This window comes from Lates calcarifer, linkage group LG6 (genome assembly GCF_001640805.2).
Source record: "Lates calcarifer isolate ASB-BC8 linkage group LG6, TLL_Latcal_v3, whole genome shotgun sequence".
Classification (NCBI taxonomy): domain Eukaryota; kingdom Metazoa; phylum Chordata; class Actinopteri; family Centropomidae; genus Lates; species Lates calcarifer.
Genome location: NC_066838.1, coordinates 26,727,448 through 26,749,860, shown reverse-complemented (window position 1 = coordinate 26,749,860; position 22,413 = coordinate 26,727,448). Strand labels below are relative to the sequence as shown.

The window sequence follows — 22,413 nt, the reverse complement described above, 5'->3', positions numbered from 1 at the left end:
AAGTTAAGGCATGACCACACTCACAAAGAGATCTGCTGTCTAACAATACCATCAAATGGTTATATTTACCATTAGGATTTGTGCAGGGAGTTTCTCTGTGGGTGTGACGATGCATCAACTCAGGCATGGGAAGAATATAATACAGGGAGAGGCAGATGGATCCTCTTGAGCTGATGTGGCAGCTGTTAGCTCTGTCTGAAATCCTGAGTAATGCACTGAGGTAGGCCAAACATATTGTGAAAATGGCTGCCATGCCAATTTGTTGACATCATAGTTTAGTTTAGGTCTGTGTTACACAGCTAAATAAAGATTTACAGTGCAGTAAAAGAGAAGAATACCTGCTGGGCTTTGTGGTGTTGGAAATATGCTTCAGATATGTCTGGTGATATTCTATATTTACGTTATTGTAAATAAAAAACTAAACCAAAGCTGAATGTATCCTGCGGCAAGTGTTGTGTTGTGTGTGTGTCACAGAGCTCCATTGCTGTCATTGTTCTGACTAAACTGTCGTGCTGGCACAAATATTCACTACAGCACTAAATGTGGATTAATCCACAGCTGAAAATAGTCCCTGACAAATGTCTTCTTCTGTTTGTTTGTTAAAAACTACAGAGAGCAGGTGGGGGCTGATCCAGCTTCACCTACATCTCACGATGAAGTTGTTGTTTATACAACAAGCACTGACAGAGTTTTATCTGTATCTGCATCTTTTTTGGATAGAAATAGCCATTAATGAGCATGACAACCAGACCTACTGGAATCATGAAAATCTAAGATGTGGGTGGTAATTTAGAGGTCTGGTTACACTGTTACAACCTTCACAGCTAAGTGGACAGGTATTGAGTTTAGTTGTGACGTGAAATGAATCTTTTAAAAATGGTGAGGCTCATGCTGTTTAGTCGCCTTTGTTGTTTAGTTTTCTTGTTGTTTGCATGACAATGATGCTCAAACAATCTTCTTCTTAAATTTTGTTCTTGAAGTTTGTTCTCCAGCTCTTCGATCTTGTTAAATCTTGCTCTTCAAAGTTCAAGGTTCTTCAATACCACTCTTCGGCTTTGCCCTTCAAACACATTCTTGACATCTCATGGGTCTTTTTTAAGGTCGTTCTTCAAGGTAGCTCTTTCAGGTAAATAATATTGTTCTTCAAAGCTGGTTTTCAAGGCATCTCGACAGCGTTCCTCAAGGTTTCTCTACAAGACTGAAGATGGAAACTATTCAAAACAGCCAGGACAGTTTTGAGGAAGTGGTACAAGGAGTGGTCATCTTTGCAAAAAACACAGAGTTTAAGAACACTGTGATCTTGAACTCAAAATGCTCCAGAATGCACCTTTAAAGAACCAGTGTTTCCATGTGTTCTTGTGTTCAGATGTCTCGGTTCATGGATATGACGGAGTTTGGGGAAGCTGGTCATTACCTTCGTCTGACCAACCTGGAGCAGCTGGCTGCAAAGGCTCAGGCTTTTGATGGTACAGATGCATTTTATACATACTATCTATATTTTTCAAATGCTCATTAGAACTGCTACATTCCTGAGTGTTTATAACTGTATCTACATATGTTTCTATATGTGTACCACTACTATATTAAATAAGAATCGTGTATAATTCTTTCTCAGGTACAAAGCGTGTCTGGATGCCTGATGACGTTGAAGCGTATATTGAAGTGGAGATCAGAGAACTGAATGGAGACAAGACGACTGTGGAGACCAAGGACGGACGGGTGGGTTAGTTAGTCAGTTAGTTCATTTGTTTAATTTAATTAAGTTGTTGCAGAGTGGGAATGGCAGAGGCTCCATTCTCCCTGTTATGAACTGGGAAACATATGCTCTTATATATCTATGATCAGCTAATATCAGTCAATATGTTGGCCTGACCTTTGTATTGGTCAAGCTCTGATTTATACCACATGATGTACATTGTTAAATCTCTGGGATCAGCTTTTCAAATCCTCCATGAGACTCAACCTCAGTGTGTTTCAGTTTCTGATAGTAAAAGAAGACGACCTCCAGCCCATGAACCCTCCTAAGTTTGACATGATAGAGGACATGGCCATGTTGACTCATCTAAACGAAGCCTCTGTCCTCTTCAACCTGAGGAGGAGATACAGCATGTGGATGATCTATGTTAGTATCCACTCTAATGTAAACATCTGTGGACCTCGCACAGTTTCCAGATCTTTATAACGTATGAATGGAAACTATCTCTAACTCTGTGTCTCTGTCAGACCTACTCCGGTCTGTTCTGTGTGACAGTCAACCCGTACAAATGGCTGCCGGTTTACTCTGCTGAGGTGGTAACGGCCTATAAAGGGAGGCGTCGTGCAGACACACCGCCTCACATCTACGCCATCGCTGACAACGCCTACACTGACCTGCTGCAGAGTGAGTCACCTTTAACCTCTGATCTCTGACCCCAACCAGCTGTCCAACCACCACTCTGTTAGAATTATCCCTCATACTGTTAGGTGATTATTTGATAATAATTATATTTCCCAGAGGTCCACTTTTCCTCTCTCCTCATTGTAAGTCTCCTCAGCTAAAATGAAATTCACACTGGACAGGCTCTATTCCTCCTTGCTTTTCCTTCACATGGTTTCCTTTCTTCCACAGATCGAGAGAACCAGTCGATGCTCATCACGTAAGTCACAACAGCTGCTCTAACATCACATGGAGCATTCAGGAACCTAGGAGGATGTACGCAGATGATCCAAAACATTATGACCACACCTGCCTGATATGATGTTGGTCCTTTGCATGCTGCCAACAGGCCGAAGCCAGACTCTGCGAGATCTCTGAATACACAATTTAGTTAAAGTCAGTCAGGTCTTTACACCTTCCCCATTTCTGTTGACTACAAGAACCAGCTGCTCAGATAATCACTGTAATTCATGTTATCTGTAAGTGGTCATAATATTTTGACTCATCTCTGTACATTGGTTTCTTTATGTGTATAGATGCTGCTGACAGAGAAGATTTGTTGTTGTTTACAGTATCTTACCTTAGTGAAATCCACCTGTGTGTGTTGTTTCTTCCTGTCAGTGGTGAGTCCGGTGCAGGAAAAACCGTCAACACCAAAAGGGTGATTCAGTACTTTGCAATCATCGCTGCTCTGGGAGAAAATGTGAAAAAAGGAGTAAGTGTTTCTATTCATTAACATCTCGTTGCTGACAGTATGATAACAAGTGCCTACTGTGTTTATGACTATGTCACATAATAACCTCCTTTTCTGTGTGTGTGTATTCAGGGGTCATTAGAGGACCAGATCATTGAAGCTAATCCAGCCATGGAGGCGTTCGGCAACGCCAAAACCATCCGCAACGACAACTCCTCTCGCTTTGTGAGTTTAATGAAGTCATTATGTGAAGTCATTAGGTGTTTCTATGACCACAGAAATAGTTTTCAATTTGCTGTAATCACTCCACCTGAAATCCACAGCTCTCAATCACAGCAAAAACTATGACTATGACTGATGACTGTTTTAAGACAGAAAGACAGACTTGTGAACTTTGACGTTAGACTTTATGTAGTATGACACTGATTGCGAGTCTGTGTTTGTGTGTCTCAGGGAAAGTTCATCAGAATTCACTTTGGGACGACGGGGAGGCTGGCGTCTGCTGACATCAACATCTGTGAGCTGTATTTGTGTTAATAAACTAGCATAAGTTAATAATGGTGTTTTTTTTTTATGGTAAAGCAGCAAATATCAAGCTCCATCTGACACCAAACATTTTGGAAATTCATAAAATAGCACAATAGACAGATCATAGAACTGGGCGGACACATGTATTAACTCACCAGCAGACTGTGTTGTGTGGCGTTGTACATATTTATGTGTGTTTTTTATCAGATCTTCTAGAAAAGTCCAGAGTTGTGTTCCAGCAGCCAGGAGAGAGAAGCTACCACATCTACTACCAGATCCTGTCCAATCACAAGCCAGAACTACAAGGTAACCCCACCCACCACTGTAAACTGTCCAGTCACACACCAGGATCACCACCTATAACTGATATTAATACTGATATGCTGTCTATTATTACTGAACCCATGGACACAGCCTGCCTTATGTCAACAGTCCAGGCTGGTGGAGGTGGTGTGACTGTGTGAGGGATATTTTCTTGACTCATTTTGGGCTCTTAATACCAGTCAGTCAGTTATGGCCTCAGTTTACCATCTTCTGATGGCTACTTCCAGCTGGCTAACGCTCCCTGACACAAAGTAATGAACATGACAGTGAGTTCAGTGGCCTCCCCAGTCTCCAGTGGATCCAGTAGATCACCTTTGGGATGTGGTAGGAGATTGGCAGCATGAATATGCAGCTGACCAATCTGCAGATATGATGTGAATCCAGAGGGAGGAACTACTGAGGGTTGGTGTGGTGTTCCTAATAAAGTGCTCACCACAAAGCTTCAGTCATACTCTGTTACAGCTACAGGTCAGTACTGAGTACTGAAAACACTCAGCACTGAGTCTGTGTGGACAACAGCTGAGCAGCTAATAAGCCACAGGACAGACACCAACACCTGACGCCAGCTGCACACTGACAAACATGGAGGGACATTTAACCAACAGTATCGACACCAGCAGACAGAGAGGACTTTAACTCACGTTATTTGATGATGAAGCTCAGTTGTCTGTCCTTGCTGGAGGTGAACGGGTTCATATCCATGTCCCGGTATGTCCCGGTGTGCTTGTTGCTACGGTGATAATTAATGTTGACAGAACTTTCTTAACGCCTCAGCGCAGAGTTTCTTCTCTGTTTGGCGACAACATGGCGGCGATTTCACGCCAACATCACCTGCGTCACCTGCGCACGCTCCACTCACTGCCACACTGCCATACCATGTTTGACCGCTGACCAAGGGAGGCGCTGTTTCACACAAAACCACTTCGAGACGCACAGAAACAGATGCAAAACAACTATAGAGATAAAACGACTAGAAAGTGACATGCTACATCTGCACTGAGACGCAAAATGACCACAAAAAGACGAATAAGAAAAAAATAAATGCAAATAGACATAAAAGTGATGCAAAATGAACACAAAGACAAAGAAATGAATACAAAGACACTATTAAGAAATACTATTTGAAGCTGTAATGTTTGTGGTTGTCCTGTGTTGCAGACATGTTGCTGGTGACCACAAACCCCTACGACTATCACTTCTGCTCTCAGGGTGTGACCACAGTGGAAAGCATTAATGACGGAGAGGAGCTGAAGCTTACTGATGTAAGAAACACACTCTCATGCCAGAAAGACACACACCGTCCTCTGGTGTCATATAAACTCTAATCTCTGTCTGTATGCAGCATGCCATGGACACGCTGGGCTTCACTCCAGAGGAGAAGTACGGCTGCTATAAGATTGTTGGAGCCATCATGCACTTTGGTAACATGAAGTTCAAGAAGAAACAGAGAGAGGAGCAGGCAGAGGCCGACGGCACGGAGAGTAAGATTCCCCTTTAGTTACATCATGTAATCTATTCGAGTAAAATGTAATCTATTCTAACTTTAAATGAAGCTGATAAAAGATGAAGACAAACCAACAATTATTTGTAAGTGTCAACAAGAGCATTTCCCCTAACAGCCACAGAGTAGCTTATAAAGCCTCACGGGAGCTATAGACTGTATGGTCCCTGTTTAATAATCAAATAAATAAATCTTAGAGGGCATAACTACTGTAGGAAGCTGCGTTCTCATTTTTTGGGCAGAAATACAACATAATACACAGATGCTTTATTTCTGAAACCTGTTCAATACATTGTCCATGAACCTTTAAATCTAACAGACTTCTGACGAGGGCAGGTCCCTGAATAAGAAGCACAACATGTGAACTGAAACAGTTATATCAGACACAAATATCACAGTATCACCACTGCATTGAATGATTCTGTTTTGTTAATAGAATGATATGACATGACATGACAATGACATTTCTTTTCCTAAATAACTGTCTTTATCTCGCTTTCCTGTTTTAATCATCGTGAAACAGTTCCTGTACTTAAGAATTTATACTGCAAGCCACCTCTTTCTTATGGTTGCTGAATGTTGGGTATGACATGGTATAACATTCTGTATACATGCATGTGTTTACGTTTGTTTAGGTGTGGATAAGGCAGCCTATCTGATGGGCATTAGTTCTGCTGACCTGCTGAAAGGCCTGCTGAACCCCCGCGTCAAAGTTGGAAATGAGTTCATTGTGAAAGGACAGACTGTGGAACAGGTAACTGGTTAATCAGTCAAGTAACCAAAATCTTTTTTTCTATATTCTGTGATATTAACTGTCAAATCTGTCAATGAACCTCACTGGCCATTTTTTATGTGCGTGTAGGTTAACTTTGCAGTGGCGGCCCTGGCCAAAGCCACCTATGACCGTATGTTTAAGTGGTTGGTGAGTCGTATCAACTCGTCCTTATACACTTCTCTGCCTCGTCAATACTTCATCGGAGTCCTCGATATTGCCGGCTTCGAGATCTTTGAGGTAAAGAGGAAAGAGGGACAGTGATATCTAGTCAAGATCCAAAACTTTCTGAAAAATATCAGTAATTTTCTGGGAAAATATGTAAAATAATGCACAAACCATCTAGCTGACTTGCTTGTTGGCCATCAAGATACAAGATATAAACCAGATAGACCTCTTGCAGCAAAGCTAGAAGTTGTACTCTGTTTCCACCCTTTGTAATAAGCAAAGCCAAACATGCCCCGGTCTGGTAAATCTGGATTTGTAGTTAGATTTTGTGTCCTTTCCAGAAATTAACTTAGAAATTAAATTAGTCTATGAAAATTCCAGAAACTAATCTCAGCCTAGAATAATATCTAGAACCTTTAAAGGTAAATCAGGAGGATAAAATAATCTGGCTATAGACTTTCCATGGCATCTTTATGTGCCTTTTTTCTGGGAATTAGGGAACTTAAAGTGTAGTTCACAGGTGGTTGGATTTTTAAAGTCTGATACCAGTATTGGTGTTGAGGTTGTGTGGACCCCATTATGTCAAAAATCTTGGCTGCAGGCCAGTCTATGATAAACAACTACAAAATGTTTCTGTCTCTCTGCAGTTCAATAACTTTGAGCAGCTGTGTATCAACTTCACCAACGAGAAGCTGCAGCAGTATTTCAACCACCACATGTTCATCCTGGAGCAAGAGGAGTACAAGACTGAGGGGATAGAATGGACCTTCATAGACTTTGGTTTGGACTTACAGGCCTGCATAGACCTCATAGAGAAGGTGTGTGGACATAAATCTACTGTCAAAGTGGAAAAAAAGAAACATTTGATATCAAAAACAACAGAATAATCATTGGTTCTATGTGTAGCCCATGGGGATTCTGTCCATCATGGAAGAGGAGTGTATGTTCCCCAAGGCCACGGACCACAGCTTTAAAACCAAACTCTATGACAACCATCTGGGGAAGTCACCCAACTTCCAGAGGCCAAGGCCGGACAAGAAGCGCAAATATGAGACACACTTTGAGGTGGTTCACTATGCTGGAGTGGTGGGTATCAGCTCATAGTTTCTTAGAGTTCTTTTGCTCAGTCAGGCAACAAGTGGAATGAACCAGATGTTTTTGCCACCTTTTCCATCACGTTGACATATGTCAGATTCAAATAGAAACTTTTCCCTGTGTAGAGTTAAATCTAACCAAGGTTGATGTTACGTGGGAGATCGAGGAATTTAAAAAATTGTATTTCACTGTAGGTGCCGTACAACATCACAGGTTGGCTGGATAAAAACAGAGATCCTCTGAATGAGACGGTAGTGGTTCTGTTCCAGAAATCCTCCAACAAACTGATGGCTGGACTGTTTGAGAACTACATCAGCTCTGAGATGGGTAACTAGACAAAGAGACATTTTTCAATAGTTTCAAATACTTTTTCAAATAATTGTTACAGCTGGAATCCAAAGGCTTTAAATTGGAACAAACCTGTACATCGTTAAAGAAATCTAACAAAGAAATACAAGTGAGTGTGATGACACTGTATGAAGAGTAAACAAGTATTGTTTGTGCTGTTGTTTCAGCCAGTGATCCAAAGGCTGAGACTAAACACAGAAAGAGGAAAGCAGCTTCCTTTCAGACAGTTTCTCAGTTACACAAGGTGAGTTGGACTGTTGTTCTTACCTGTGATTATGACACAAGCTGCAGGACTGTTGCTGCAGAATAAAGTGATCGAGACAAGTTTGGGTTTTGGTTCCTGCCATCTTTGTCATTTAGAGAGGAGGGTGGGGCCTAGGTGCAACCTCCTCAAATGACTGTAATTGGCTGAGACTCTTGAAACTTGTCACAGCAAATAGATTGTCTCCAACTTTTTGTCTTTGTGTGTTTAGGAGAATCTAAACAAGCTGATGGCTAACCTTCGCAGCACTCAGCCTCACTTTGTCCGCTGCATCATCCCCAACGAGAGCAAGAATCCAGGTAACCAAACAACTGGATTAAATGTTTGTAGCCTCACTATTAGTTCTGCGTGGTTTTAATGTTTGTCATACACAAGAAAACTGGATGATTGAGCATTTAGAAATCTTCTTGAAGCTGTTGGGCAAGATGTTCCGAGCGTCCCTGTTTGATTTGCAGGTGTGATGGATCCGTTCCTGGTCCTCCACCAGTTGAGGTGTAACGGGGTCCTTGAGGGGATCAGGATTTGCAGGAAAGGCTTTCCAAACCGTATCCTATATGCTGAGTTCAAGCAGCGGTAAGTCCAGAACCTTACCGCACTTAGAAACAGTTTAAGTTGTTGTACTGATCTGGTCTGGTATGTCGCCTTGTTTCTGTTTTCTCAGTTATCGCATATTGAATCCCTCTGCAATTCCGGAGGATTCGTTTGTGGACAGCAGGAAGGCTGTGGAGAAACTTCTGTGCTCTCTGGACATAGACCACACCCAGTACAAGTTTGGACAAACCAAGGTCCAACACAAATACTGTGAATAATACTGCTGTTACAACTTCTGCTCTCAGAGTTAAGATGGTGATTAAACATGATCTGTTTTCCATCTCCACTGCCCTCCTCAGGTGTTTTTTAAGGCAGGTCTGTTGGGTCAGTTGGAGGACATGAGGGACACCCGTCTGTCTCAGATCCTCACCACCGTCCAGGCCATGTGCAGAGGGAAGCTGATGAGGATGGAGCGACAGCTGATGATGCTGAAAAGGTCAATATTATTAATTGTGTTGGCTTCTTATCTGTGTGCTGTAGGAAAAATGGAGGAAAGAAAAATCAGTCTGTGTTGTGTGTGTTTCTTTGACTCTTCCTCTCAGAGATGCTGTAATGGTGATTCAGTTCAACCTCAGAGCGTTCTTCTCAGTGAGGACTTGGCCATGGATGATGTTGTTCTATAAGCTCCGCCCCCTGCTCAGAAGCGCCCAGGTGGAGAAAGAACTTGCTGCTCTGAAGGAAGATTTTGCCAAACTAAAAGAGGCCTTTGACAGGTCTGTGCACCTGCCTGTGGCTGACAAGCTGTTTGTATCTTCATTACAATATTATTTAGACATTTTGATGTTATTGTAAGTAGAAAATAAAATTACTGTAGTTTATATTCTCAATTGTGTTTTCCATCTGTCATTTGGTTTGTTGTGTTTCTCCTTCAGATCGGAGGTGAAGCGTCGGGAGGCAGAGGAGAAGCAGGTGGTTTTGGTTCAGGAGAAAAATGACCTTGGTCTGCAGCTCCAAGCTGTAAGTCACATTGAGACATACAGGAATTATTTGGAAAATCCCCTTTATGTTAGTCCCACCTGGTATTAACATGTGCTTTCTCATTCAGGAAAGATATGTCTGTTTTCATTACTTCAGAAAAGGAGAGCTGTGTTACAAACAAAACCTGATCATTTGTATGCTTGTTTTTTTTATAGGCCTAAAATTTCTGTCTTTTCCATCCTAATCATCCAGGAGCAGGATAACTTAACAGATGCAGAGGACCGCTGCAATCAGCTGATTCAATCCAAAATCTCTCTGGAGTCCAAGCTGAAAGAGATGCAGGAGCGTCTGGAGGATGAGGAGGAGGTGAGCGCCACACTGACATCCAAGAAACGACAGCTGGAGGACGAGGTGACGTCACTGAAGAGAGACGTGGACGATCTGGAGATGACCCTGGCTAAAGTGGAGAAAGACAGACATGGAGTGGAGAACAAGGTTTGTCAGATGGAAGAGCATCAGTCTGATGATGGCTGGAACCAGTTTACCATTGTAATTCATTTTTCCTGCCGTCCAGGTGAAGAACCTTTCCCAGGAGATGTGTGTTCTGGATGAATCCATAGCATCTCTGAGCAGAGAGAAAGCTGCCCTGCAGGAGGCTCACCAGCAGGCTCTGAATGACCTTCGGGCTCAGGAGGACAAAGTCAACATGCTGGCCAAGGCAAAGACTCGACTCGAGCAGCAAGTGGACAACGTAAGAAAAGATGTCACTGAAGTGTCCATTGAGCTGTGTGAACAAACAGAAACTGTACAGACATTAAAGTAATCTAACTGCCTGTGCACAAGCTGGACTGGAGCAATTTTACAGTATCATCTATGGGGCCTCTAGAACCTCTTTAATGATAACTACAATCTCCAATACGACTGTAAAGTAACACTTAAACAACCCACAATTCCCAATGGACACTTAGAACCCCCTTGAACCCACCCCTCAATGGGACCCCTAAATGATCTTCACAAATTTCTCGATGACTACCTTGATGTCCTAAAAAATCACTGGAAACTCTAGAAGGACCAAAAAAATCCCTTAAAGGACTCTTGACCTATCATCAGAACTTAATAAAATACCTCCAGAGTCTCCTAAATGGCCATCAGTGTTTTGTGCTCCTTGGTGAAGACTGCAAATTTTAGGATCTAAAAGTTAGAGAGTTTGTTTCTGTTCTCTAACAGCTTTTCCCCTTTCTTCCATGCAGGTGGAAGGTTCCTTGGAGCAGGAGAAGAAGGTGCGGACAGAGCTGGAACGAACTAAACGGAAGCTGGAGGGGGATCTGAAGCTGTCCATGGATTCAGTGAGGGACCTGGAGAACCAGAAGGACGAGCTGGAGGAGAGACTAAAAAAGTAGGAAAACACATCCAGAGCTTGTGGTTTTTAACTTGCATATGACTATTCAGCAATGGCTCAATTTCTGCTTTACTGAAGAATTTGTGTAAAATTAATCACAAATATCACTTATTAATAAATAATCACTGAATAATAATAACACAACAAATAGCATCAATATAATCCTGCCCTGTTTTGATAGTATCTTCCTTTCTCTCTGTCTCTCCTCACACCTCCCTAAAGAAAAGACTTTGAGTTGGGTCAGTTTCAGTCGAAAATGGAGGATGAGCAGAATTTGGCCGCTCAGCTTCAGAAGAAAATCAAAGAGCTTCAGGTTGGTCGTGCAGATCCAGAACAGGACATGTTTAGCTTGCTGATCTTCATCTCCATCACCACTGCTGCTACAGGAGTGTGTTGTGATCACCCCCTCAGACTCGTATTGAGGAGCTGGAGGAGGCGCTGGAGGCGGAGCGGGCATGGCGCTCCAAAGCTGAGCGTCAGAGGAACGACATCGCCAGAGAGCTGGAGGAGCTGGGAGAGAAACTGGAAGAGGCAGGAGGAGCCTCTGCTGCTCAGATCGCTCTCAACAGGTCAGCATCCACAATACTTTTACACTGGCAATGAAATAAATTACCTAACATGTCTGCATTCTTTACGGTTCAGCTGTATTTAGAGAGCATGCTAAACTTCATGTCAAACAGGAAGCGAGAGGCAGATTTCCTGAAGCTGCGGCGGGAGCTAGAGGAGGCTGGGCTTCACCACGAGGCAACAGCCGCCACTCTGAGGAAGAAGCACTCGGACACGGTGACGGAACTCAGCGAGCAGATTGATGCTCTGCAGAGAGCCAAACAGAAACTGGAGAAGGAGAAGGCAGAGTTCAGGCTGGAGGCCGACGACCTGGCTACTAATGTGGAGCAGCTGTCCAGGGCCAAGGTGAAAAAGGAACACACTGAAAGACACAGAATTGTATCATGGGAAATGTAGAATCCAGTGATTTTGGCATTTGACATACTGAAAACTAAGAGAGGAGAAATTTCAGCCCCTGAAGCATCATCTGTGACAACTCATTTTTTAAGATCTGTCTCGAGTTCCTCAGTTTCTAGAGGGACAGTGCAAAATCTCTGAAGTATTCCTTTAAAACACAAAAGATGAATCTACAGATATAACATCCAAAGCTGAAAGATTTCTACAGTCGAGTTACAGGACTACAAAATACAGCAGGAGCTGAACATTTATCTGTTGCCCAGGTGACAGTAACTCAAACTCCCTGAACACAGATGATTAGAACAGGCCAACTTCAGCCTTCCTATAGGTCCTTCTTAGTACAGACGACTTACTCCAGTACCTTTAGTTGACTGAATTTTTGAGTATATTTTTACAGGACAGGCTGAGGTCTACATAACACCAGTTTCAATCAAATTAGTCCCTAGTATGGATCAAGCTCCAACAAACCTGAACACTATACCTTCCATTAAGGAACACAGTAGCTTCTTTTCATTATACCCTCTCTGCCTGGTTAATGCTCTCAGCTTTCAAACTCCATACCTCCAGTTTGTAATGCAGATCATATTAAATCTGTTCTCCAGGCTTCAAACAGAGACACCCAGAGTTAGAGACCAATTACTATGGCATTTTAGGTTCAGAGTGAATTGGACCAGATTCTGTCACTGAGGACTATGTCAATTATCATTTATTATCTGTATTTGTGTGTGTGTGTGTGTGTGTGTAGGGAGCTGTGGAGAAGATGTGCAGGGTTTATGAGGACCAGCTGAATGAGAGCAGGAGCAGAGCTGAAGAGCTGCAGAGACAACTGACTGAAGTCTCTGCTCAGAAAGCACGAGCGCTAACTGAGACTGGTACAGCACACACACTTCTGCATGTTATAATAATAATAATAATAATGATCATAATATTGAACCTGCAGTGTCTCCCCCTCTGTAATCCTTCCTCAGGAGTATCAGAAACATTTCTCAGACGCTTCCTATGTTTCCTACGAAGTTACTGTACATTAGAAAAGCATGAATGTATAAAGACATGATCTGACAGGGATATGGACAAAGCATCTTCCATATAATTCTGAATTGACAAAGCAGGAAGCTCAGCTTACCCTGACGTCTTCTCTTTACTGTTCTTCCAGCTGAGTACAGCCGTCGTCTGGAGGAGCGGGACTCTATGATTGGTCAGCTCCAGCGCTCTAAGGCGGGAGTTTGTCAGAACTCTGAAGATCTCAAGAGGCAGCTGGAGGAGGAGAGCAAAGTAACACTGAACCCTTATAACTCTGATCCATCATTTCAATGTTTGAACTGTCTTTAGACCTTCATTAGCTAATTTCTGTCTCTAAGAGTAAATGGGTGTGTCCATGTTGTCAGGCTCGTGTGGCGCTGGCTCACGCAGTGCAGGCGTCCCGTCATGATTGCAGTCTGCTCAGAGAGCAGCTGGAGGAGGAGCAGGAGGCCAAGGCTGAACTGCAGAGGGCGCTGTCGAAAGCCAACAGTCAGGTGGTTCAGTGGAGAGCCAAGTATGAGACTGATGCTGTGCTGAGAATAGAGGAGCTAGAAGATGCAAAGTAAGATAATACTGCCACTGCTGCTACTCCTCCTGCCACCATTCAGTCCATTTCAACTTGTAATAGAACACAATGACTGTGCATATATAAAGTATTGCTTTTGGTGTACCTGGCACCTGGTCAACCTGACGAAATACTGACCCAATACAAAATCAATCCATGGAAATGATGCACTGGGCAGATAAAATTAAATGCACTGATCACGTTCCTGCTCCCCCAGAGGATAAACCTTTTTGATTTAAATGAACCCTTGAGCCTTCCTCTAGTGCCACCTTCAGGACAAACTGTACATTTTTAGCTGCACTGTAAGGCTCTAAAACTGCCTTTACCATTTGATATGGATTGTAATTCAAGAACTTACCTAAGGCCTGAAAGATTTTTTTGTGCGCCTACTGACTTTTTGTTTTATTTGCAGGAAGAAGTTAGTTGTCAAACTACAAACTGCTGAAGAAGCTGTGGGGGCGACTCAGGCCAAATGTTCCTCACTGGAGAAAAGCAAACAGCGTCTGCAGACAGAGATTGAAGACCTGGTGGTTGAACTGGAGCGTTCCAACGCTGCTGTTCTGGCTCTGGACAAGAAGCAACGCAACTTTGACATGGTTGGTCATCAACACAACCCATAAGGCTCAACATAACTAAACAACGTAGAACATGAACTACTCACCACCAGTAGATGTAGAAAGTGGCGGTAATGTGTGCTGCCTTTTCTTTGATTGATGCAGTTGCTGAGTGAGATGAAACTGAAGTATGAGGAGAGTCAGATGGAGCTGGAGGCGTCGCAGAAAGAGTCTCGCAGTCTGAGCACTGAACTCTTCAAACTGAAGAACTGCTATGAAGAAGCTCTGGACCATCTGGAGACAGTCAAACGAGAAAACAAGAACCTGCAAGGTACTCTGTCTATCTTCCTGACCTACAGTAGCCACATGGACAACTTAAAGGTTTTTGTGGACTTGGTCTGATAGACTGATGCATAAATATGTTGAGGTTATCAAAACAGAGAACTTTACACCATCTCACTGCTGGAAACAGAGACACTGAGTCGTAAGAAATAGTTTCAAACTGTTTCAGAACCAACTGCAACACATTAGACTGAAGCAATAGTCTAATGTCATTTAAGACTTTGTGGTCAAAGCAGGCATCTCCAGAAAACTTTGACTAACCTTGTGTGTAAGACTTGATATGAATCTTTGATGGACGTAAAAGAAACTTTGTGATTGACTGAACATGGTGTTGATTCCAGATGAGATCCTTGACCTGACAGATCAGATCAGTCAGGGAGGTAAAACCATCCATGAGCTTGAGAGGATGAAGAAGATCCTCGATGTGGAGAAGGGCGATATCAGAGCAGCTCTGGAAGAAGCAGAGGTACCTGACTCATCTGCTGTAGATATTTGTCAGCTCTCTACCAGCTAGACTGTTTATTAAACTATGGTACCTGCCAACTCTCTACCAACCAGGGTACTCTGGAGCATGAGGAGAGTAAGACACTGAGATTTCAGATGGAGCTGCAGCAGATAAGGACTGAAATAGACCGCAAGATTACAGAGAAAGATGAGGAGATCGACAACCTCAGGTACCAAACATATCACGTAACTGACTCACTGTCTTAATGTGGTGAAAAAACAATGTAGCAGAGGAAGGGCAGCCAATCAGGTGCCAGTATAAATACCAGAAAACAAAACTTTAAACCTACCAACTAACCAGTAAAAGACCTGACAACTGCAGATACCAAATTTAAGACTATGTGAAATATGCAGTAGAGAAAAACAGTAGAAAACTGGTGCTTTCCACCAGGCGGAACCACCAGCGCTCCCTGGAGGCCATGCAGGCCAGTTTGGAGGCAGAGGTTCGTAGTCGCAGCGAGGCGGTTCGCCTGAGGAAGAAGATGGAGTCTGACCTGAACGAGCTGGAGGTTCAGCTGGGACATGCTAATAAACAGGCAGCTGAGAGCCAGAGGATCATCAGGCACCTACAGACACAGGTAACCTCAATCTAAGATACTAAGTCAATAAACTCAGTGATAGGTTGGCAAGGAGAGATGATATATGGCTTAAAATACTGACGTTTCTGGTGAGTTTAGGGAGCAGAAAGAGTCTAACAGCAAGATTCAAACACATCAAGTGAAGGAAAAATGTGCTTCATGTCTGCTGGATGTGGAAGGAGACAGCTGGCTGCTAAAACATTAACAAGATCAACCTGAGGTGAAGATATCAGGGAGTTTCACATACTACCTGGCGCAATATTTAATTCTTAAATACTATGTGTTCCAGGTTAAAGAGCATCAGGTGGAGCTGGAAGATAAAGTCCAGTTGACCAATCAGCTGAAAGAACAGATCGTCCTGTTGGAGCGACGCTGTTCTCTGATGGCGGCTGAGGAAGAGGAGCTTCGCGAAATCCTGGAGCAGACCGACCGAGGCCGCAAGACGGCCGAACACGAGCTGGTGGAGGTTGCAGAGCGGGTTAACCTGCTCACTACACAGGTACATACACATCATCTCCGCAGATTTGTTAGCTGTACAGTCCTGCTGCCAGTCTCCCATTCCACCACATCCAAAAGGTGTGATCTGATCTGACTGATTCACTTATTGATTGACTGACTGATTATCTGACTGATTTCCCGGCTGCTTCCTCTGTTGTAGAACACAGGTCTGGTGACCCAGAAAAGGAAGTTGGAGGCCGAGCTGTCTCTGCTGACAGGAGAGGTGGACGAGGCAACGCAGGAGAGCCGCATTGCTGATGAGAAAGCCAAGAAAGCCATCACAGATGTCAGTCCTGAACCCTGACCTTTGACCTCTGACCAAACCAAAACTAACCCTGAGCTGTTTTACTGGTGTCCAGCTGCTGTTGTATGACTGTTTTTGGGGATCTTACCAGAACTCTGTTCATATACATGTTTCTCCAGGCGGCTCTGATGGCAGAGGAGCTGAAGAAGGAGCAGGACAGCAGCAGCATGTTGGAGAGACTGAAGAAGAACATGGAGTCTACAGTGAAAGGTAAAAAGTGTTAAACACATGATGGTGGTTAATGAAAGAGATCACCTGCTGTTCCTGTGGCTGAATGACTTGTGTTTGTGTCTCTGGCAGAGCTGCAGGTCAAACTGGATGAGACGGAGCAGATGGCACTGAAGGGAGGAAAGAAACAGCTTCATAAACTGGAGACAAGAGTGAGTGAAAACTCCTCAGGAATTTCACTACAACTAAAGGGTTGTTGATTTTTTTCTGCTTCTCCTTAGAAACCACATGCTTAATAGAATAGGAAGGTTAAAGGAATAATCAAACATTTCAGAAAAAGCCCTCATTGGCTTTCTTTTGTGAGAGTGAAATGTTCAGATATCAGTCTCATGTTTGGAAGCTAGGCTCAGGACATGGTTAGCCTAGCTTAGCATAAAGACTAGAAGCAGAGAGAGCCTGAGATCCCATTTAAACGTGGCTGATATCTGATCACAACTGATGTGATCAGTTCTGTGTATCTCCTGATCCAGAAACAGTTGACAGGCTAATTGCAGGTATAAACAGGTTCAGTAAATCAGGTGCACTGCTCTGTGTGTGCAGGTGAGGGAGCTGCAGACGGAGCTGATTGTGGAGCAGAAGAAGAGTGAGGAGTATCACAAAGGAGTCCGTCGCTACGAGAGGAGAGTCAAAGAGCTGACGTACCAGGTCTGGTCACGTCTCATTGTCCAGCTGCTGCTTCTGTCCACGTCATACACATGTTCTGTTGGTTCTCTGTTGTTTATCGGTTCTCTTTGTGTTCCTGCAGTCGGAGGAGGACAGGAAGACTCTGCTGAGGATGCAGGAGCTGATCGATAGGCTTCAGACCAAAGTCAAGAGCTATAAGAGACAAGCTGAGAACGCTGTGAGTGTTTGTCACTGTCACCAGCACAAGCTGGACATGATTTAGATTTTTTCTGTTAGTCACAGCTGTTGTTTCACTGTTTGTCCACCAGGAGGAGCAGGTGAGCAGCAGTGGAGTGCGTTTCAGGAAAATCCAACACGAGCTGGATGACGCTGAAGAAAGAGCCGACATCGCAGAGACTACTGTCAACAAGCTGCGGATTCGAACCCGTGAACAGATCAGCAAGGTCGCTGTGGTGAGTCACACACTCAGCATTTTAATCTTACAGCTAAAACACAAAATATTTCTATCTAAAAGTTTAGTGTTTCCAATGTACTGTTTGTGTTTTTTGCAGATCGCTGAATGAAGCTTTCCCTGCTCTTCAGACTTTGTTTGTGGTGTTTGATGTTTGATTGCTGTGTGATATTGTCTGATGTGTTTGTGCTGTATAGTGTAGGATCATCGGGGGGGGCATGAATCTGTGTCAGCTGTATGTAACCATGTCAATATGTGATGATAGGTGATGTGGTTTGTATGGGAAGTGTGGAAGGCAGTGACGACATATGAGAGCTGCAGTCGAGTTTGTAGAACTAAACAGTCTCAACATTCAGCTGTGGTAAAGCCTGAGGGCTCAGTCTCCACCTGCACTGCTTAAAGCTAAACCTTGTCACACAGCACTCAGGTGAGAGTCACACTGTGTGAGGTTGTAATACTTAAAGTTTGGTGACATATAGAAGCTGAGGGCGAGTTTTTCTCAGTGTCAGACTCAGATTGCAAGGCTGTGACTATTTTCTGGAAGCATCAGTAAACCAGTCAGCACTGGTTTAGCACCCCTGATTATTTTTTACTTATTTATTCCTGTGTGAAAATGTTCCTGGTTGTTGGTGACAATGTTGAGAAAAGTGCATGTTTTTGGAGTGGAGTCAGCTGATAACAAAATAAGATATAAACTATGGGACACTAAGTAACATACATGTTTGACTGCAGCGCCATGTCAGTGGCTACGTTTACATATGCTACATAAAATACATGAATGAACCTGTGCCAAGTGATGTTTTTGATATTAGCTTTTAACCAGATCATCCTGAGTAGAGTCTGAATATCTTTTGCAGTGCTGAACTAATCTGTAGCTCCATGCAGCTCTTCAGCCTCTTTTAGCTTTCAGCTACACATACACTGTGTGGTTAAACTGCCTGCTAGAAAACGGGACAAACCCAGCAGCAAACAGCAGACAGACTCAGTCAGAGAGCAGCTGGTGAACACAGTGGAGGTGGAGACCAAACACAGAGCTAAAACAGAGGTAATAGTGGACTTCATTCATCATCACTCCACATTAATCATCGCGTTGCTCTGTAGCTGCTGGATGTAGGAGCAGGAAGCTGGTTGCTAACAGGTTAGAAGCTGATGATGTATCAGGGCTGTGCTGCTGGGTTTTTCTGCCCCCTACTGATCAAAATCCTCTTCACAGTCACGAGTCCTGATCTCAAACCATGTGCCTGTATTCACACTGTGTATTTGATCTGAATATTGATGTGTGGGTTTTACTGTAGAAATCTTCACTGTAGTAAAGAAAAACAATGAAGAACAAACTGTTGGTGTTTTTGTTCTTTAACTTCATTGTCTGTGCTACAAAGTACCTGACAAACCATTAGTGTTGAACAGAACAGGGACATGGTGCTGATCTTATCCTGGACCTGTTCTCTCACCTCCATCACCCTCTTTCTTTCTTTCTCTCAGTCATCTTGTCCTGTATCTCCTCCGGTCTTTTCAGTTTCACTCTGCTCGTCTCTGCTGGGATAATCTCACAATGACAATAAAAATATATGGGGAAAACACATTTTAACATTAATTTAAACATCAATTTCAATTTAGCATAAAGTTCTCCAACAACGATCAATCTAAAGAGATGGAAACTTTAACGAGATGAGTATATTGTTACCATGGTGTACTATGTACAGTTAGATGTACAGACACCTCTCACTGACTGTGACACTGAAGAAAACTTTAAAGCTTGATGATCCTCAGGTGGTTTCTGCAGTTCGAGGTGGCAGCTTTTTCCTACGATTTCTTAGCAGATTTGTGGATCATTTATTTGCAATGCACATTAGATAATTGTATCCTTTTTGACACAAACCATGCTGCAACATGTGTGGTCCTCCTTACACACGAACACGCTTTGAACAGGGAAAAGGTTCATTTTGGCATTCAACACTTTATTCACAAACTAGAACCAATCACTGTTTCCACAGGTCAGTGGGTGACTGTACAGGTGTGTTAGATCAGTATCACTGGCTGCACACGGCCCGTTTACATCATGTGTCGTCAAGTCTCAGCATGAACCCTCCATTGGTCCATTCATCCCTCCATCCTCCAATCAAAGTGCTCAGCAGTTTGTCCTTCAGTGTGTGTGTTTATGTGTGTGTGTGAGGGGGTGGAGGGAGTACAGGTGTGGGTGTGTGTGTGTGTGTGTGTGTGTGTGTGTGTGTGAGAGAGTCGGTCCAGTCTCAGGTGGTCCAGAACGGTCCGATTCTAGTGCGCGTCTTTAGAAAACACACCTAAACATTTACAAATACATTCAAACACAACCAGGAGATTTTTTCCTAGATAGTTGTTAGACAGCAAATAGCACCGCAGAGCAAATACATTTGGGGTTAAAAAAAAAAACAAACTCTACAGACAACAGACTGGTTGGCTGCATTCACACAGGAAGGAAGAAACCACCCTCAAACACTTTTACACAGAAAAAAAAGGAATATTTGTGATGAAAGTTTCCTGGTGTTTCCTCTCTGTGGATCAACAACACGCTCTGATGAAATCTGATCGTAGAAAATGTGATTTCAAATGATTAGAAATGTGTGGTCTTGGTGTCAGTCTGAGTGAGGGGCTTCTTTCTTTCTAGAGTGGTGGTTCTGAAACTCAAAAATCAGACAGGAAAAAAAATCCATAGTAGAAGAAGAAACAGACCCAGATGAGCTGGACACAGACAGAGCAGCAGCCCAGGATGAAAAACAAAAACACAACAGAAGTAGAATTAGCACGATGATCCGAGGTGATGGAGTTTGTTTCTCTCACCTCTGCTCACACTCTAATGTGACATGTAAAGAAAAAATATGGCCACATGTTCTGAAGCGAGAGACAGTTTAGTTTGAGGGTTAATATTTTAGCAAAAAGCCTTATTTTATGTAACTGAAAGCAGAGAGAGTAGAGAGTAGTCAGTGAATGAATTAAGCATCACAGAGAGGACACAGTGTGCTAGTTAACACAATACAGAAATATTAGGGTGCAGTGGTTGTTTTTCTTCATATAGCTGTCTATTGTGTTTCTTTTTTTATTTTGTAATGTCACATTTCTACTGTAGGTTTGTATAATGTCAAGAAGTTAAAAAGAATAAAAAGTTAAATGGTAAAAAATTTGAGGGAAAGTTATTTTTTAGAGTTAGGTTTGTTTCAGTTCAGATCAAAAATCATTCTGTAAATTCCACCAGAAAACAGAGTGAAAGTTCAAAAAGAGGAAGAAAAAACGCTCCTCCTCCTTCAACCACACCAGGAAAGAAAACACCAACCATGCAACAAACGAGTGCTCCTCTGTACCCGCTGATATCAGACACCATAAAGAAACTGGACGCACAAAAAGGCAGAATTACAACACTTTATCTCTAAATGCATAAAGTCTAGAAGATTCAGAAGATATTTAACAGTGTAAGAGTATGGGGGGGGGGGGGTTCATGTCCTAACATTTCTTTTCAATTTGAATTTCCATCTTTTCACTTCTTGTGTGAATCCAGTCGTGATTTTCTACAGTTCTATTTTACATTTTTATAAGTTACATGCTCAATTTTGAACTCTGGACCTCTCGGGTCAGTGGTTTGTTTGGGGTGGGGGAGGGGTGGAGGAAGCTGAAAGGTTAAAAAATAGAAAAAAAACTGAGCGGACAAAACGGCTGAACTGAAAAGGAAGAAGGTGATTGGACGGTTTGATGGTTACTTAAAAAGTAGGACTGGTTTTTCCAGGGTGACAGCTTTAACTTTAAACAAATCTTCTCTATTTTTTTTATTCACAAAAACAGCTGGAACAAGTTCTGGAATGCGATGACATCATCGTTTAGTCCTCTTTTTATTGGCTCATGAGACATTAAAAGACTTCCAGCTTTTCTTGTTTGTTCTCTTTACTCCAAAATGTTCTGGTCGTCGTTCTGTTCAGGGCTGCTGTGTTGCATGGTGGGTACTGTAGTCAGTCAGTCACCAGGTTAGTACAACTCATGCTCTGTCGTCAGTACAACCGTTGGTCACCGTGGTAACCAACGCTTAAGTTAGTGGAAGAAACAAAAAAAAAAAAACAGAAAAGGAAATGACATCACATTTACATCAGCGGTGATGTCACAGTGTTCGACACGGAAGTTTGTCTGCTTCTGTCTCAGTCTGAGTTTAATAACAACAAAAACAGGGCGAACAGGTCCTTTAATGTCTTTACAGACTGTTAGAAAGACTAAATATGAACATGTAAAACAAATATGGCCGCTGGGAGGTCACCTGAAGAGGAGGAGGAGGAGGAGGAGGAGGAGGAGGAGGAGGAGAAGACAGTTTGCTCTGTAAACATTGTTTTATCTCACCAATACTCATCTGATGTTACCGTCGTCTGTGATGTTTCCCTGTCTACCTCTCTGTCTCCTCCTCTTCATCACTGTCCTCCTCCCCCCGGCTCCTCCCCCCACAGCTGCCCTCTTCAGAGGAGAAGGGGGGAGTGGAGGAGGCGGAGGAGGAGGAGGAGGAGGAGCAGCTGATGAAGAGGTGCGTTGGGTGTTTCGTCCCAGCGTCTCCCTGAGCAGCAGGGTGGGAGGGCCTGGTGATGTCACAGAGATGGCAGAAGCTGATTGGCTGGCCTGTGAGAAGGGGGCGTGGTTGCCAAGCAACGCTGCCGCGTCGACAACCACGCCCTGCTCCTTCAGGCTGCTGTGGGCGGGGTCAGGAGCCTGCTCCAACCAATCAGGAGGCTTAGCCCTTCCAGCCGTCCCAGATCGGACCT

At 43.2% G+C, this 22,413-nt stretch overlaps 2 protein-coding genes and 1 long non-coding RNA gene across 15 annotated transcripts in view; 1 reads left to right on the top strand and 2 right to left on the bottom strand.

The window, feature by feature from the left end:
• The window catches only part of LOC108892230 (uncharacterized), a 17,430-nt gene extending 12,630 nt beyond the window's left edge, over positions 1 to 4,800 (bottom strand). The window contains exons 1-2 of one of the 2 annotated variants that reach the window (XR_007813479.1): positions 4,604 to 4,800; positions 2,997 to 3,107 (exon numbers count right to left, since the gene is read on the bottom strand). This is a non-coding gene — a long non-coding RNA (uncharacterized LOC108892230). The remainder of the gene's footprint in view (positions 1 to 2,996; positions 3,108 to 4,603) is intronic. The other variant, XR_007813478.1, reaches the window with a different exon arrangement.
• LOC108892228 (myosin-7B) overlaps positions 1 to 21,739 on the top strand; it is a 22,692-nt gene extending 953 nt beyond the window's left edge. Inside the window, exons 2-46 of the mRNA XM_018689664.2 lie at positions 1,367 to 1,466; positions 1,616 to 1,719; positions 1,979 to 2,122; positions 2,224 to 2,380; positions 2,609 to 2,636; positions 3,038 to 3,131; positions 3,243 to 3,335; positions 3,564 to 3,627; positions 3,846 to 3,944; positions 5,121 to 5,224; positions 5,305 to 5,443; positions 6,099 to 6,217; positions 6,326 to 6,475; positions 7,051 to 7,221; positions 7,310 to 7,489; positions 7,693 to 7,825; positions 8,014 to 8,090; positions 8,320 to 8,407; positions 8,564 to 8,681; positions 8,770 to 8,893; positions 8,999 to 9,135; positions 9,242 to 9,412; positions 9,572 to 9,656; positions 9,870 to 10,112; positions 10,192 to 10,368; positions 10,868 to 11,013; positions 11,239 to 11,329; positions 11,428 to 11,585; positions 11,697 to 11,928; positions 12,725 to 12,851; positions 13,133 to 13,251; positions 13,365 to 13,561; positions 13,977 to 14,160; positions 14,284 to 14,449; positions 14,802 to 14,926; positions 15,019 to 15,134; positions 15,356 to 15,542; positions 15,832 to 16,041; positions 16,201 to 16,326; positions 16,464 to 16,554; positions 16,645 to 16,724; positions 17,113 to 17,217; positions 17,318 to 17,413; positions 17,505 to 17,648; positions 17,748 to 21,739. Coding sequence (XP_018545180.1) covers positions 1,367 to 1,466; positions 1,616 to 1,719; positions 1,979 to 2,122; positions 2,224 to 2,380; positions 2,609 to 2,636; positions 3,038 to 3,131; positions 3,243 to 3,335; positions 3,564 to 3,627; positions 3,846 to 3,944; positions 5,121 to 5,224; positions 5,305 to 5,443; positions 6,099 to 6,217; positions 6,326 to 6,475; positions 7,051 to 7,221; positions 7,310 to 7,489; positions 7,693 to 7,825; positions 8,014 to 8,090; positions 8,320 to 8,407; positions 8,564 to 8,681; positions 8,770 to 8,893; positions 8,999 to 9,135; positions 9,242 to 9,412; positions 9,572 to 9,656; positions 9,870 to 10,112; positions 10,192 to 10,368; positions 10,868 to 11,013; positions 11,239 to 11,329; positions 11,428 to 11,585; positions 11,697 to 11,928; positions 12,725 to 12,851; positions 13,133 to 13,251; positions 13,365 to 13,561; positions 13,977 to 14,160; positions 14,284 to 14,449; positions 14,802 to 14,926; positions 15,019 to 15,134; positions 15,356 to 15,542; positions 15,832 to 16,041; positions 16,201 to 16,326; positions 16,464 to 16,554; positions 16,645 to 16,724; positions 17,113 to 17,217; positions 17,318 to 17,413; positions 17,505 to 17,648; positions 17,748 to 17,759 — 5,811 coding nt within the window. The 3' untranslated portion in view covers positions 17,760 to 21,739. The remainder of the gene's footprint in view (positions 1 to 1,366; positions 1,467 to 1,615; positions 1,720 to 1,978; positions 2,123 to 2,223; positions 2,381 to 2,608; positions 2,637 to 3,037; positions 3,132 to 3,242; positions 3,336 to 3,563; positions 3,628 to 3,845; positions 3,945 to 5,120; positions 5,225 to 5,304; positions 5,444 to 6,098; positions 6,218 to 6,325; positions 6,476 to 7,050; positions 7,222 to 7,309; positions 7,490 to 7,692; positions 7,826 to 8,013; positions 8,091 to 8,319; positions 8,408 to 8,563; positions 8,682 to 8,769; positions 8,894 to 8,998; positions 9,136 to 9,241; positions 9,413 to 9,571; positions 9,657 to 9,869; positions 10,113 to 10,191; positions 10,369 to 10,867; positions 11,014 to 11,238; positions 11,330 to 11,427; positions 11,586 to 11,696; positions 11,929 to 12,724; positions 12,852 to 13,132; positions 13,252 to 13,364; positions 13,562 to 13,976; positions 14,161 to 14,283; positions 14,450 to 14,801; positions 14,927 to 15,018; positions 15,135 to 15,355; positions 15,543 to 15,831; positions 16,042 to 16,200; positions 16,327 to 16,463; positions 16,555 to 16,644; positions 16,725 to 17,112; positions 17,218 to 17,317; positions 17,414 to 17,504; positions 17,649 to 17,747) is intronic.
• Positions 19,585 to 22,413, bottom strand: part of sulf2b (sulfatase 2b) — a 65,250-nt gene continuing 62,421 nt past the window's right edge. For all 12 annotated transcript variants that reach the window (XM_051071504.1, XM_018689665.2, XM_018689670.2 and 9 more), the window contains one exon: positions 19,585 to 22,413. In XM_051071504.1, the coding sequence (XP_050927461.1) occupies positions 22,383 to 22,413 (31 nt within the window). In that variant the 3' untranslated portion in view covers positions 19,585 to 22,382.